The sequence below is a fragment of the Gymnoscopelus braueri genome, assembly GCF_963280865.1.
Source record: "Gymnoscopelus braueri genome assembly, chromosome: 13".
NCBI classification, from domain to species: domain Eukaryota; kingdom Metazoa; phylum Chordata; class Actinopteri; order Myctophiformes; family Myctophidae; genus Gymnoscopelus; species Gymnoscopelus braueri.
In genome coordinates this window covers 938,054-952,500 of record NC_137615.1, presented here as the reverse complement: position 1 = coordinate 952,500, position 14,447 = coordinate 938,054, and the positions used below count along the sequence as shown (strand labels likewise).

Genomic DNA, 14,447 nt, shown 5'->3' with positions numbered 1-14,447 from the left:
GCACAGCAACGCCGGTCAGACCCTGGAAGAAATCGGAATACAGCATGACGTTGTGAACAGGAACATGGAGGACAGTTAAACCCATCCCCAAAACAGGAATAGAGGACCCTGTAGTACTCTCGCTAGTAGTAGGGGGTACTAAGCACAAAAAATGGCCAAATCGTTACGCGGCGGATAAAAGCATGAAATTTGATACAGATGTCCCTTGGGTCATCCTAAAACATCCTAGAAGGGGTGCCCAAAAAAATCTTAAACAGGAAGTGACTTATGGACCAAATTCAAAATGGCCACCTAAACTGTTGACCGTTGACTCAAAAGACACCAAAAGAATCTCCAAAAAGCATAAAATTTGGCACATATGTCCCTTGGGTCATCCTAAGACATCCTAGAAGGGGTGCCCAAAGGAATCTGAAACAGGAAGTGAGTTATTGACTAAATTGAAAATGGCCGCCTAGTGTTGTCGATTGACTCAAAAGACAACTAAAGAATCTCATAAAAGCATACAATTTGGCACACATGTCTTTTTGGTCATCCTAAGACATCCTAGAAGGGGTGCCCAAAGAAATCTTAAGCAGGAACTGAGTTATTGACAAAATTGAAAATGGCCGCCTACAGTGTTATCTATTGACTCAAAATACAACTAAAGAATCTCATAAAAGCATACAATTTGGCATACATGTCCCTTGGGTCATCCCAAGACATCCCAGAAGGGGTGCCCAAAAAAATCTTAAACAGGAAGTGAGTCATTGACAAAATTGAAAATGACCGCCTACAGTGTTGTCGATTGACTCAAAAGACAACTAAAGAATCTCATAATGGCATACATGTCCCTTGGGTCATCCTAAGACATCCTAGAAGGGGTGCCTGAAATTATCTGAAACAGGAAGTGAGTTATTGACTAAATTGAAAATGGCTGTGTACAGTCTTGACAGATGATGCAAAAGACACTCATAAAAAATAATCTCATAAAAGCATGAAATTTGGTACAAATGTCCCTTGGGTGATCTGAATGCATCCTAAGGGGTGCCAAAAAAAGTTAGCCAATCTAGCATTTGGTCCAGAAGCCTGAAAGCTATGCAATCTCTACCATCTCCTGACAAATAAATTAAAGTCGCTGATTCGTGGACACCTTTATGGACACTCTTGCCAGAGGGCTGCTTAAGTTTGTAGAGAACTCAAGTGTGGCTGCAAAGCTGAGCCCTTCTGTTCGAGAAAGTGTAGATGCCGGGATGCTGGGTTACCTTGCAGAGCATTATGCCAATGTGCTGGTAATTGCGAAATGGCACACATGAATACATGTAGTTACTAAACACTAATCACAAAAAAACAGTAATGATCAAGAAGAAAATACATGAGAAGATAGAGTGTAAAACAAGCAAGAAGATGTAGAGTGCAAAATAAATAAGATGCAGAGAGTAAAATAAGAATATGCAGAGTAAGATAAGATGCAGAGTAAAATAAATGAGAATATGCAGAGAGTTAGATAAATAAAGAAGATTCAAAGAGTACAATAAAAAAATTATGCAGAAAGTAAAATAAATAAGTGATGTAGAAATGAAAACAGAAGGTAGACTACAAAATACGGCAAGTTATGCACTGCATAACCTGTCGTATTGAGTCTGCATAATATGCAGACTGCCATGGTCAACTGTTTAAACAGCCATTTAGAATTTCTTCAACATGGTCCCTTCCTAAAAAGTTTAATAAACAAGCAAACAAATAAATAACCCCTTCTAGGATATATTAAGAAGCACTCAATGTACGTACCAAATTATACACTTTTATGACGTCCCCTTATGTTTTCTTTTGTGTCAACTGCTTTTAGGCGGTCACTTCCTGTTTAAAACCTTTTTGGGCACCCCTTGTAGGATGCGTTCAGATCACCCAAGGGACATTTGTACCACATTTCATGCTTTTATGAGATTCTGTAGGTATCTTGCATCATCTTTCAACACTGTAGGCGGCCATTTTCAATTTAGTCAATAACTCACTTCCTGTTTCAGATTATTTTTGGCACCCCTTCTAGGATGTGTTAGGATGACCCAAGGGACATATGTGCCAAATTGTATACTTTTGGGAGATTCTATAGGCTTTTTGAGTCAATCGCCAACACTGTAGGCGGCCATTTTCAATTTAGTCAATAACTCACTTCCTGTTGAAGACTTTTTTGGGCACCCCTTCTAGGATGTCTTAGGATGACCCAAGGGACATGTGTGACACATTTTATACTTTTTGGAGATTCTTTAGTTGTCTTTTGAGTCAATCGACAACACTAGGCGGCCATTTTCAATTTGGTCAATAACTCACTTCCGGTTTCAGATTTTTTTGGGCTCCCCTTCTAGGATGTCTTAGGATGACCCAAAGGACATGTGTGCCACATTGTATGCTTTTTGGAGATTATTTTGGTGTCTTTTGAGTCAACGGTCAACAGTTTAGGTGGCCATTTTGGATTTTGTCCATAACTCACTTCCTGTTTAAGATTTTTTTGGGCACCCCTTCTAGGATGTTTTAGGATGACCCAAGGGACATCTGTATCAAATTTCATGCTTTTATCCGCCGCGTAACGATTTTTCACTTAGTACCCCCTACTATAGTAAACGGTAACACTGATGCCTCAATAAAAGTATCAAAAGCTGCTGTGTCACGCAGTATTTTAACTGGAACCTTGACATTACTTCCTACAAGTGACACAAATCCTTCACTGACAAACGGCCCGTAGGATTCCTCAACCTCAAGACTTCGACATGACCCTTCAACCAGTACCTCCCCCAAGCTTAGCGCAGGCACAGCCACAGCCGCACCTTTTGCAGGGTGAGAGGTAGACGTAGTCTTTGCTTTCAGAGCGTAGCAGTCAACTTTCCAATGCCCTTCTTTATGACAATAATTACATATCCTCTTCTCCTCCTCCTCACGCGTGCCATATTCAACTTTTGCCTCCGGTGCCACCGCCATGCCTGAACTACCAGGAAAGTCCATGTTGACACATGCGCCATCACCACCGTCATTACCAGCACGCTGCTGGCCAAAGGAGCGTCGCTCCCCATAAGGGCGCTTGTGTGTCAACACATGTTCATCTGCCAAAGCAGCCGCTTTTGCAGCAGTGTTAACTTTCCGATCACTGATGTAGTTGGCAATATGTTCAGGCAAAGTGTTTTTGAATTGTTCAAGGACTATAAGGTCACATAACCCATCAAAGTCCTTAACATCCAAGGCGGCACACCAGCGGGCAAAGTAACATGACAAATCGCGTGCAAACTCTAGATGAGTCTTGTTTTCAGTTTTCCGCCATGTGCGAAAACGTTTGCGATAGGCTTCTGGAACCAGTTCAAAGGCTTTTAATACTGCTGCCTTAACCACAGGATACTTCTGACTGTCAGCAGAGCTTAGACATGAATAGGCCTCCTGCGCCCTGCCCGTTAATACACATTGCAGCATTAACGTGCGGGCAGACTCTGGCCATTTACGCACCTCGGCTACTCGTTCAAACATGGAAAAGAAGGTTTCAGGGTCCTTTTCACAAAATTTGGGCACTAAGCGCAAATTCCTGAAAATATCAAAGTCTTGAGCCTGAGACCCCGAGGCCGCTGACCTACTACTGGACATCCCAGCCTCCTCAGCTGTGAGTTTCCCTTCTTTTATAAGCTCAAGTTTGGTCCTCTCCATCTCCAGTCTAGACTGCTCTACTCTCAACCTCTCAACTTGTAACTCCTTCTCTAACTGATGACTCTTCTGCTCTGTTTGCAGCATGAGCAACTCTTTCTGTTGTTCAAATGTGAAAAACTGATTAGTGGGCTGCTTAGACTGACTTAGGCTAACTATTTCAGCTGACTTTTCCTCAGTTTCAGGAGACTCTATTAGAATCCCCATGTCCTTCAAGTTAGCTTTTACATTTGACTTTACTGTCTCCTTTAATCTTTTGTCAGTGATTTCTAGTCTATAGTGCTCTGCTACTCTAAGTAGCTGCTCCTTAGTGAAACTATTTAAAGTCTCCTCGCATGGAGTCTTTAGAAAATCCTCTAGGTCAGACATTTCAAACTGTTCAGAAAACAAAAATACAAAAATGTGACCTATTACCAACAGTTTTACAAATACACCATGTAGGTGTTTCGTTTTTTCTGTTAGATTTTAATTAGAGTAAAACAAAAAATTCCAAAAATGGAACAAATGTTCCCCTCTCTGACAAAGTAGGACAGGTGAGACAGGTGTGCCTCCAGGAGTGGCGTTCCCCCTACCTCAGCTGCCTAACCAAATCTTAACCTACCATAACTTGCCCTGGTCTTCAGTGGCCCTCCCGAGTCCCCCTTACCGACTGAGCATCTCGGTGGCACCACCCTATCCCATATTTTGTGGGACAGAATCTAGCAAACCATACAAGAAAAAAACAAAAGCACAACGAGTCCCACAGGGGTAAACGCCGCTATCCTATCTGGGTGGGGAACACCACCCCTCAAACTGTCCAAGACACACCTGTTCCCCCTGTCCTAATTATCACTCTAGTGATAACTAAATGACAGCACAAAACAAAATAAATAATTGCATTTAACCAAAATAAACCAATTACCTAAATTGTTAACCAAAACAAATTGTTACTCAAACCAAATTGTTAATCAAATTATTGCTCAAATTATTCAAAACCAATTGTTATTCAAAACACATTTTTACTCAACTTACTCAAACACTACCATGCACCTCCTCAGTAATGCTGTGACTTAATTTGCCAAAATAGGCTTAAAATAATCCAGGAAATTTACTTTACCTGTTCAGAGTCACAGCCAACCCGAGTATTTTTACTTAAAAGCGGACGAGCCCCCAATTTGTCACAACCCGGCCCGTGGGCCATGACAAATAGAGGAGGACACGATGGCAGTGTTTAAAGTAACATGAATTTATTTAACAAAAGGAACTAAAATAATGCTTTACAAAGGAATGAGGTGTGTAGTTCAGTAATCAGTAGTGTCAGCAATGTATGGATGTGTGTTCAATGTGATGTGGGGTGTTGTAAAGTGTATAAACTCAATCATGGACAAATAAGCAGAAGGGTGCTGTCATCTGGTAGGGGACAACTCGAATGGCTGGCAGTCACTCTTTTATAGGGCTGCAGGGAGCACTGGCCAGGTGCTCCCAATGCACCTAATTAGGAACCCCAGGTTGGCCACGCCTACAGGAGATCTGTGGGAGAGATACACATAGAGGAGTACACCATACACCCACACACAGACCCTGCAAGCCAGGCCAAGGGGCCGTGACAGTAATCGCTCTGGTTTTTAGTGACCTGCCAGCACACACCTGCTGAGAGGTGTGTGTCAGTCACAGTGTGTGTGTCAGTCACAGTGTGTGTGTCAGTCACAGGTGTGTGTCAGTCACAGGGTGTGTCAGTCACAGGGTGTGTCAGTCACAGGTGTGTGTCAGTCACAGGTGTGTGTCAGTCACAGGTGTGTGTCAGTCACAGGTGTGTGTCAGTCACAGGTGTGTGTGTCAGTCACAGGTGTGTGTCAGTCACAGGTGTGTGTGTCAGTCACAGGTGTGTGTCAGTCACAGGTGTGTGTGTCAGTCACAGGTGTGTGACTGACACCTGAGCATGGGTTCTGCAACTTTGACATCTGTCTTTGGTACCGTTGTGCAAATCTTGCCTGTAAATCTCTGGAAGAAAACCTATGGTTCCTCAGTGAAACGAGGGTGAGGAACCGGTCTCACAGAACTTGGTCCTAAGTGTGTAAATGGTACCAGGGCTGACACTAAATAATGTGTCATCTGCATAACAGAACACCAGCTTCACTTGCTCTATTGTACAGGTCTTATCCTGAAGGGACAAACGTGGCATCTTTCCATGGGGGGGCAGTGTTGCTGCTTGGAGCATCAACACAAAGTCAACAAAGTTGCAGAACCCATGTTCAGGTGTCAGTCACTCACCTGTAACAGACACACACCTCTCAGCAGGTGTGTGCTGGCAGGTCGCTCAAAACCAGAGTGATTACCAACAGAAGCATGTTGGGTGATTTTGGCAGATTATTTGGAGGCGCTACCCACACGTTTAGCTGTGTTGCTCATTCCACGAATGCCCGATCCTTACAAGCTCTACCTCGTTGTAAAGGTGACTAATACAATGGAACACAGAGGGTGTGTGTGTGTATATTGTGTGTGTATAATGTGTGTATATTGTGTGTATTGTGTGTATTGTGTGGGTCAGGGTCCAGGTTCTCCAGTAGAATGCTCAGATGAAGACAAAGCTCTGCTGTGTGAGCTGGGTGCACCGTTCAGAAGCGACCAGCAGGTGGCACTCTTCATTTATTCTACTTTTTACTTCTCTCTCTCTACTCTCTACCTTCCTCTAATATGACATTAATCTATTCTACTGTTTGTACTTATGATATTAATATATTCTACATATTATAATTGTCTATTCTATTGTTAGATTCCAACCTCTCTGTTTTTAAGTGATTGAATACTTTATTAACACGTTGCAAACACTACAGCAAGTAGTGTGGTCCTATGTATTAATTCAAATTGTCAAATCAAAACAAGTTGTCTCAAGAGACTTTACATGTAGAGCAGAGACCCCACAGTCCATCCTGAACAACAAGACACTTTACATATAGAGCAGAGACCCCACAGTCCATCCTGAACAACAAGACACTTTACATGTAGAGCAGAGACCCCACAGTCCATCCTGAACAAGCAATTTTGCGACAGTGGCAACGAAAAACTCCCCCTTAACAAGAAGAAACGTCAGGCAGACCCTAGGCTCTAGGGTGGGGGCCTTCTGCCTCGACCGTGTCGGGGGGGAAGAAGAGAGAGAGAGAGAGAGAGAGAGAGGTTGAGACAGAGGAGAGACAGAGAGAGAGATGCAGTACATGTTATGTATTCAATTCATCATACAATACAATACAAATCACCATCAATACAGGAGCAATAAAAGGTCTATTTAACAGACTATATTGTCTACTATTATCTATTGTCTATGTGTTAGTGTATTGTTTTCTTTAGTTACATTGTCAGACTTCATGATTGTCATTAGTTCTGTTCTTTATGAAGCTGTGTGTCTGTCTGTCTGTCTGTCTGTCTGTCTGTCTGTCCTCAGGTGGTGCTGTCAATCATCTTTGAGGTGTCAGAGATCAGTCTGAACACCAGAGAGATTCACACCCTGCTCACACTGTCAACGTAACACACACACACACACACACACACACACACACACACACACACACACACACACACACACACACACACACACACACACACACACACACACACACACTGCTCACACTGTCAACGTAACACACACACACACACACACACACACACACACACACACACACACACACACACACACACACACAATATTAATGTATTCATGTGTTCTGTATGTTTAATATTGATAATGATATGAATGTATACATTAATACATACATTAATATGTTTGATATGAATGTATTTTCAGTCTCAGCGAGCAGTCAGATCTCTCTCCATTATCTCTGTTCATGTTGGTGGAATATTCCCTTCAACCTGTCTTCACCCTGTAAGTATAATATAGTATAATATATATACAGTATATATATATATATATATATATATATATATATATATATATATATATATATATACATATATATATATACACATATATATACATATATATACATATATATACATATATATATATATATATATATATATATATATATATATACATATATATATATATATATATATATATTCCCTTCAACCTGTCTTCATCCTGTAAGTATCTTGTTTAATGAAGCATAGCGTTAGTTCATGCAGGGTTAGGGTCACGGGAGTTGCTGATTGATTAATTACCTTTTTTTGTGCTGTTAGAATCAAGCAGCCAGGCCACGCCCATTTTGGAGGTCATGTGACCGGGGAGTCGTCTATGAAGACGACCAGCGATGTGGGCACTCTGCTGGACTTCACCTTTAAGGTTCAGTTATTACATCACCTTTAAACATGTTACTGTACCTTTAAAGAGTCACTGTACCTTTAAATACATCACCAGCGAAGTGGGCCCCCTGCTGGACTTCACCTTTAAGGTTCACCTTTAAATATGTCACCTCACCTTTAAATATGTTACCGTCCCTTTACAGTACCTTTAAATACATGGCCAGCGATGTGGGCACTCTGCTGGACTTCACCTTTGAGGTTGAATTATTATGTGTAAATATGTTACTGCACCTTTAAATATGTTACTGTACCTTTAAATACATGGCCAGCGATGTGGGCACTCTGCTGGACGAGGTTGAATTATTATGTGTAAATATGTTACTGTACCTTTAAATATGTTGTTTCCTGATAAACAGGAAGTCGATGGTTTGTGTTTCCTGATAAACAAGAAGTTGATGGCTTGTGTTTCCTGATAAACAGGAAGTTGATGGCTTGTGTTTCCTGATAAACAGGAAGTAGATGGTTTTTGTTTCCTGATAAACAAGAAGTTGATGGCTTGTGTTTCCTGATAAACAAGAAGTAGATGGTTTGTGTTTCCTGATAAACAAGAAGTTGATGGTTTGTGTTTCCTGATAAACAAGAAGTTGATGGTTTGTGTTTCCTGATAAACAGGAAGTTGATGGCTTGTGTTTCCTGATAAACAGGAAGTTGATGGTTTGTGTTTCCTGATAAACAAGAAGTTGATGGCTTGTGTTTCCTGATAAACAGGAAGTAGATGGTTTGTGTTTCCTGATAAACAAGAAGTTGATGGCTTGTGTTTCCTGATAAACAGGAAGTAGATGGTTTGTGTTTCCTGATAAACAGGAAGTTGATGGCTTGTGTTTCCTGACAAACAGGAAGTTGATGGCTTGTGTTTCCTGATAAACAGGAAGTAGATGGTTTGTGTTTCCTGATAAACAGGAAGTTGATGGCTTGTGTTTCCTGATAAACAGGAAGTTGATGGCTTGTGTTTCCTGTCAGGTGGAGATATTGGGGAAGCCGCTGGGCGACCTGGGCTACCTGGAGGTGGAATTTGATTGGCCGTGGGAGGCGTCCAATGGGAAGTGGCTGCTGTACCTGACAGAAATCCGATTGAACGGGACCTCCGAGCCACGCTGCGTTCCGCCCGGTGACATCATCAACCCTCTGAACCTCGTGGTAACCATGGCAACCTCGTAGAGTCATGCTTTTTATATTAATAAATGTTAATTAATAACACATATAAATGTTTATTACAGATAACGTTACAAAGTAACACGTTCCTGTAACAAAACTACGTTCTTTGGTAACTAGAAATGTAACTAGTTACTTTTTCCCAGTACGGTAACACGTTTTATTACATGGCTTGGTTGAATGCTTGATTCTGATTGGTCAATCACTGAATTCAGTGGTATGTTATTTCTGGATTGACTGAGTTTAAAGGTTTCATGACATTCAGTTTTACAAAACATTAAAAGTCTTCATCATGGTCTTTCAAACGTGTATTCAAATGTTTTAACTGAAAGATCCACTCCAGTGAGCCGTTTTTTTTCTCTCTGATTTCTAAAGCCTTTTCAACTGCAATGAAAAAAAATAATCTTTGCCTGCAGGTGTCGCTGTTGAGGGATTTTGCCTGTCAATCATCGCCTCTGCTCCGCCCCCCCCTTCCCCCCCCAAAGAAATGATAGGGGAGGGGAGGGGCAGGGAGGAGAGGGGGTGGGATTAAGGGACATCAAAGTCCAGGGGCCAATCCCAGCACTTCTTTTAGCCTAATTATTCAGAAAACCCCAGACCACAGAAAGTGCACAGAATGTTCAAAGTTCAGTTTTTTTGGGTGCAATTGAAGTCATACCCCCCCCCCCCCCTTAAAGTAACACTGTTTATACTGTCATGTAATTCATCAATGCATTTATTTTTCTCTTCAGTTGTCAGAGGGGGAGGGGCCAGAGGGGGAGGGGCCGGGCAGGGTCAGAAGAAGCATGGAGGAGGAAAGGAGAGAGAAAAGGAAAACCCAGTCTTCCATCAGCCTGCAGGGAGCGCCCAAGAGCACACACACACTGGTACACACACACACACACACACACACACACACACACACACACACACACACACACACACACACACACGTATGTCTGTATGTCTTATTGTGTATGCGGGTGTGTGTGTGTGTGTGTGTGTGTGTGTGTGTGTGTGTGTGTGTGTGTGTGTGTGTGTGTGTGTGTGTGTGTGTGTGTGTGGGTGGGTGGGTGGGTGGGTGGGTGGGTGTGTGTGTGTGTGTATGGTGTGTATAGCACTGTGTACAGGGCATGGTGAGGTGTGTATATGTGTATATATATGTGTATACATAATGGTATATATGTGTGTGTAGGACTGTGTACAGGGCATGGTGAGGTGTATATATGTGTATATATATGTGTATACATATGTGTGTATATGTGTGTGTGTAGGACTGTGTACAGGGCATGGTGAGGTGTGTGAAGTTCATCTGTCCTCTGATCAACATGAAGAACACAGCGAGCCTGTCTGTCAGCGCACGGCTCTGGAACGCTACTCTGATAGAGGTCTGTCTGTCTGTCTGTCTGTCTGTCTGTCTGTCTGTCTGTCTGTCTGTCTGTCTGTCTGTCTGTCTGTCTGTCTGTCTGTCTGTCTGTCTGTCTGTCTGTCTGTCTGTCTGTCTGTCTGTCTGTCTGTCTGTCTGTCTGTCTGTCTGCCTGCCTGTCTGTCTGTCTGTCTGTCTGTCTGTCTGTCTGTCTGTCTGTCTGTCTGTCTGTCTGTCTGTCTGTCTGTCTGTCTGTCTGCTGCTATGTGGACCTACCTTATGTCTAAGTGTGTGTGTGTGTGTGTGTGTGTGTGTGTGTGTGTGTGTGTGTGTGTGTGTGTGTGTGTGTGTGTGTGTGTGTGTGTGTGTGTGTGTGTGTGTGTGTGTGTGTAGGATTATGCTGAGTCATGGAAGGTAACAGTAGGAGGACAGGCGTCTCTTAAACTGGTCACACACAAACCTGCCATCAAGATGGACACTATTACAACACAGGTAACCTGTCTGTCTGTCTGTCTGTCTGTCTGTCTGTCTGTCTGTCTGTCTGTCAGACAGACAGACAACAATGGAAATAAGTCCCCAGGACTTTAATTTCCGCCTTAATATCTTACTGTACCTCTGCTGTTTACATTTATGATTAATCAATCAATCAATTAGATTAAATGACATGTTACTGTAGTTCAGTGTATTGTTATCATTTCTATTGTTATTGTATTGTTATCATTTCTATTGTTATATTGTATTGTTTCAGTTCAGTGTACTGTTGGAGCCAGAGGGTGGAGGTGTGATGGAGAACAGCGCCCCCCTGTGGATCTACCTGCTGTCCGTCCTGTGTGGAGTTCTGCTGCTGGCTGCCCTCTGGTGGCTGCTGTGGAAGGTACAGCACACACACACACACACACACACACACACACACACACACACACACACACACACACACACACACACACACACACACACACACACACACACACACACACACACACATAAAAGATTTAAAAAAATACAACAAAATAAAACAGTCAAGTAGTTTTGAGCCTTACTTCCTGGTTGTTCAGTGTAGTTTATAGTCTTACTTCCTGGTTGTTCAGTGTAGTTTATAGTCTTACTTCCTGGTTGTTCAGTGTAGTTTATAGTCTTACTTCCTGGTTGTTCAGTGTAGTTTATAGTCTTACTTCCTGGTTGTTCAGTGTAGTTTATAGTCTTACTTCCTGGTTGTTCAGTGTAGTTTATAGTCTTACTTCCTGGTTGTTCAGTGTAGTTTATAGTCTTACTTCCTGGTTGTTCAGTGTGGGTTTTAGCCAAGAGGGAAATAGCAAGAGTCACCATCTCAGGTTTACTTCCTGTATCTGTGTGACGTAGGTAGACACGCCTTTTTAGGAGACAGGAAGCAGGTTGGAGTCTATTCTCCATTCTAAGAGTGAACGTCAACACAGCTTCTGAAGCATTTATTATTGTGGGATCGCTTTAGCGATCACACTAATGTTATCTTCACTATTTATTATTATTATTATTGGGTCATTTCAATGGAGAAATCCCATTTAGTGATGTCATAATGCATAATGCCATTCCAGTGACGTGATAATACTGATGTCATTGTATTATGACCCTACTATAACACTATCAATACTCAATACCAGCAACAGTCTTAGCGATCCCACACTGTTTCTTCGACTTTATTATCAACATTTCTCTGTCCCAGCAACACACTCTCGCGGGATCTAGCACCAGTAAACATAGATCTATAGCACCAGTAAACATAGATCTATAACACCAGTAAACATAGATCTATAACACCAGTAAACATAGATCTATAGCACCTGTAAACATAGATCTATAACACCAGTAAACATAGATCTATAGCACCAGTAAACATAGATCTATAACACCAGTAAACATAGATCTATAACACCAGTAAACATAGATCTATAGCACCAGTAAATATAGATCTATAACACCAGTAAACATAGATCTATAACACCAGTAAACATAGATCTATAACACCAGTAAACATAGATCTATAACACCAGTAAACATAGATCTATAACACCAGTAAACAGAATCATTGGACGTTCGTAAGATTGGCCGTCAGACACCGGCGCCCACTTAGGAGACCATTTGTAGGATAGATTTGAGCATTATTTCCTGGTTGTTCAGTGTAGTTTTTAGTCTTATTTCCTGGTTGTTCAGTGTAGTTTATAGTCTTATTTCCTGGTTGTTCAGTGTAGTTTTTAGTCTTATTTCCTGGTTGTTCAGTGTAGTTTTTAGTCTTATTTCCTGGTTGTTCAGTGTAGTTTTTAGTCTTATTTCCTGGTTGTTCAGTGTAGTTTATAGTCTTATTTCCTGGTTGTTCAGTGTAGTTTTTAGTCTTATTTCCTGGTTGTTCAGTGTAGTTTTTAGTCTTATTTCCTGGTTGTTCAGTGTGGGTTCTTCAGGAGAGCCAGCACCAGAGAGCTGTTTGAGGCCCAGGTCCACAGAGCCAGGATGAAGAGCCAGCCCTCCCAGGCTGACCGGCTGACCAATGAGCACTGAGGCTGTCTTCTGTAAGGACTGAATGACTGATTCACTGACTGACTGACTGACTGACTGACTGACTGACTGACTGACTGATTGATTCACTGCGACTGACTGACTGATTCACTGTGAGTGACTGACTGATTCACTGTGACTGACTGACTGACTGCTGACTGTGAGATTCAATTCATAGAGGTCTCTCAGGTAGTTTGTGGTACTACCTGTGTAGGCCCTATAAAGAGAAGATGCATTCACCATCTGTTTTGAATAAGGGGTGTCATGTTTTGCAATTAATTAAACTTACATAAACTATTTCTGTTATTAAGGCTTTGTGATTTCTATTTAAAATAAAGTATAGTTTTGGACCATGACGGAGGCGCGCCGACTCAGCAGACCTTGAGGCCAAGGAGTCGCGCCCGAGCGCCTCCAGTCGCGAGTGCCCACGACGACCGGCCGATGGTCTGCTAGTCGACTAAGCGCCGTCCGAGTTATGTACCGATAGGCACAGAATCGTAAATAATATTGGTGGGGACTGCGTTTGCCCCACTGACTGCGTAATTAAACTTACATAGACTATTTCTGTTTTTAAGGGTTTGTGATTTCTATTTGACTGTGCAGGGCAGAGGCGTCTAATCGCTGAGTTAGGGTAACCGCATACCCTCGGATTTAAAACTATTTCCACTATTTCTTATTTCCATTTAAAGATGTGTTTACACTATATTTTATAACTAAGGGATAGATGCTAAAAAGTTACAGGCTTGGAACCCAGTTAGCATATCAACAGTTCTGATGTTCACACCTCCATTTTGGAAGACAATTAGCTCCCTGTTGATGGCCCAATTGCTGATGGCTCTTGGTGTCGATGTGTCTTCATTAATATTCTCACTAACTCAACAATGAGATCTCCCACTCAACTCTGTGGTTTGATGTAGGTGATCAACTCCATTGTTTAGGTTAGTGAGAATGTGTGAAGAGTTTCAGTTCTGTTGGGCAGTTTAAAAGTTTAAACCCCCTGGATATTTTGTGCTAAGTCTTGCAATCCATTCTTTTTCATGGAATCTTCTCTGTCCAATTGTCCAGCGGTCATTGTATTCCAGACCGCATACCTTTATAGCATCAATTCCATGTGTCATAAAGTGTTGAACAATTAATAAATGGGTATCTTTTTCATTATTAATGGTATATCTATGTTGGCTTATTCTATTTGCTATGGAGTTGCTCGTCTCTCCTACATACTGTAATCCACACACTTGGCAAGTAATCAGATAAACACAATTTCTGGTGTTGTGATGTGATGTTCTGTCTTAGGCTAATTATATTTTTGTTTGTCCTGTTTTTAACAGTTTGTTTCGGGCTAAAGTAGTTAGGCCTTGTCCTGGCTATCTGGTTCCATGGTTTCAATTTGCTATGGACCAAGTAGTCTTTTAGGTTTTTGTTTTTCCTGTAGGCCGAAATTATGTTAAAGTCCTGTAAGAGGTCCGCT

The 14,447-nt window shown here is 41.8% G+C and overlaps 1 protein-coding gene and 1 pseudogene across 2 annotated transcripts in view; both read left to right on the top strand.

Annotated features, from left to right (window-relative positions):
* The window catches only part of LOC308098659 (integrin alpha-3-like), a 45,562-nt pseudogene extending 36,448 nt beyond the window's left edge, over window positions 1-9,114 (top strand). The window contains exons 18-22 of the transcript XR_013935138.1: window positions 6,188-6,271; window positions 7,079-7,158; window positions 7,439-7,516; window positions 7,834-7,936; window positions 8,917-9,114. The product of XR_013935138.1 is annotated as an integrin alpha-3-like (transcript). The remainder of the gene's footprint in view (window positions 1-6,187; window positions 6,272-7,078; window positions 7,159-7,438; window positions 7,517-7,833; window positions 7,937-8,916) is intronic.
* A 772-nt stretch (window positions 9,115-9,886) lies between these two features.
* LOC308098979 (integrin alpha-3-like) overlaps window positions 9,887-14,447 on the top strand; it is a 33,047-nt gene continuing 28,486 nt past the window's right edge. The window contains exons 1-5 of the mRNA XM_080447470.1: window positions 9,887-9,974; window positions 10,362-10,475; window positions 10,847-10,945; window positions 11,202-11,327; window positions 12,872-12,993. Coding sequence (XP_080303596.1) covers window positions 9,894-9,974; window positions 10,362-10,475; window positions 10,847-10,945; window positions 11,202-11,327; window positions 12,872-12,982 — 531 coding nt within the window. The 5' untranslated portion in view covers window positions 9,887-9,893 and the 3' untranslated portion in view covers window positions 12,983-12,993. The remainder of the gene's footprint in view (window positions 9,975-10,361; window positions 10,476-10,846; window positions 10,946-11,201; window positions 11,328-12,871; window positions 12,994-14,447) is intronic.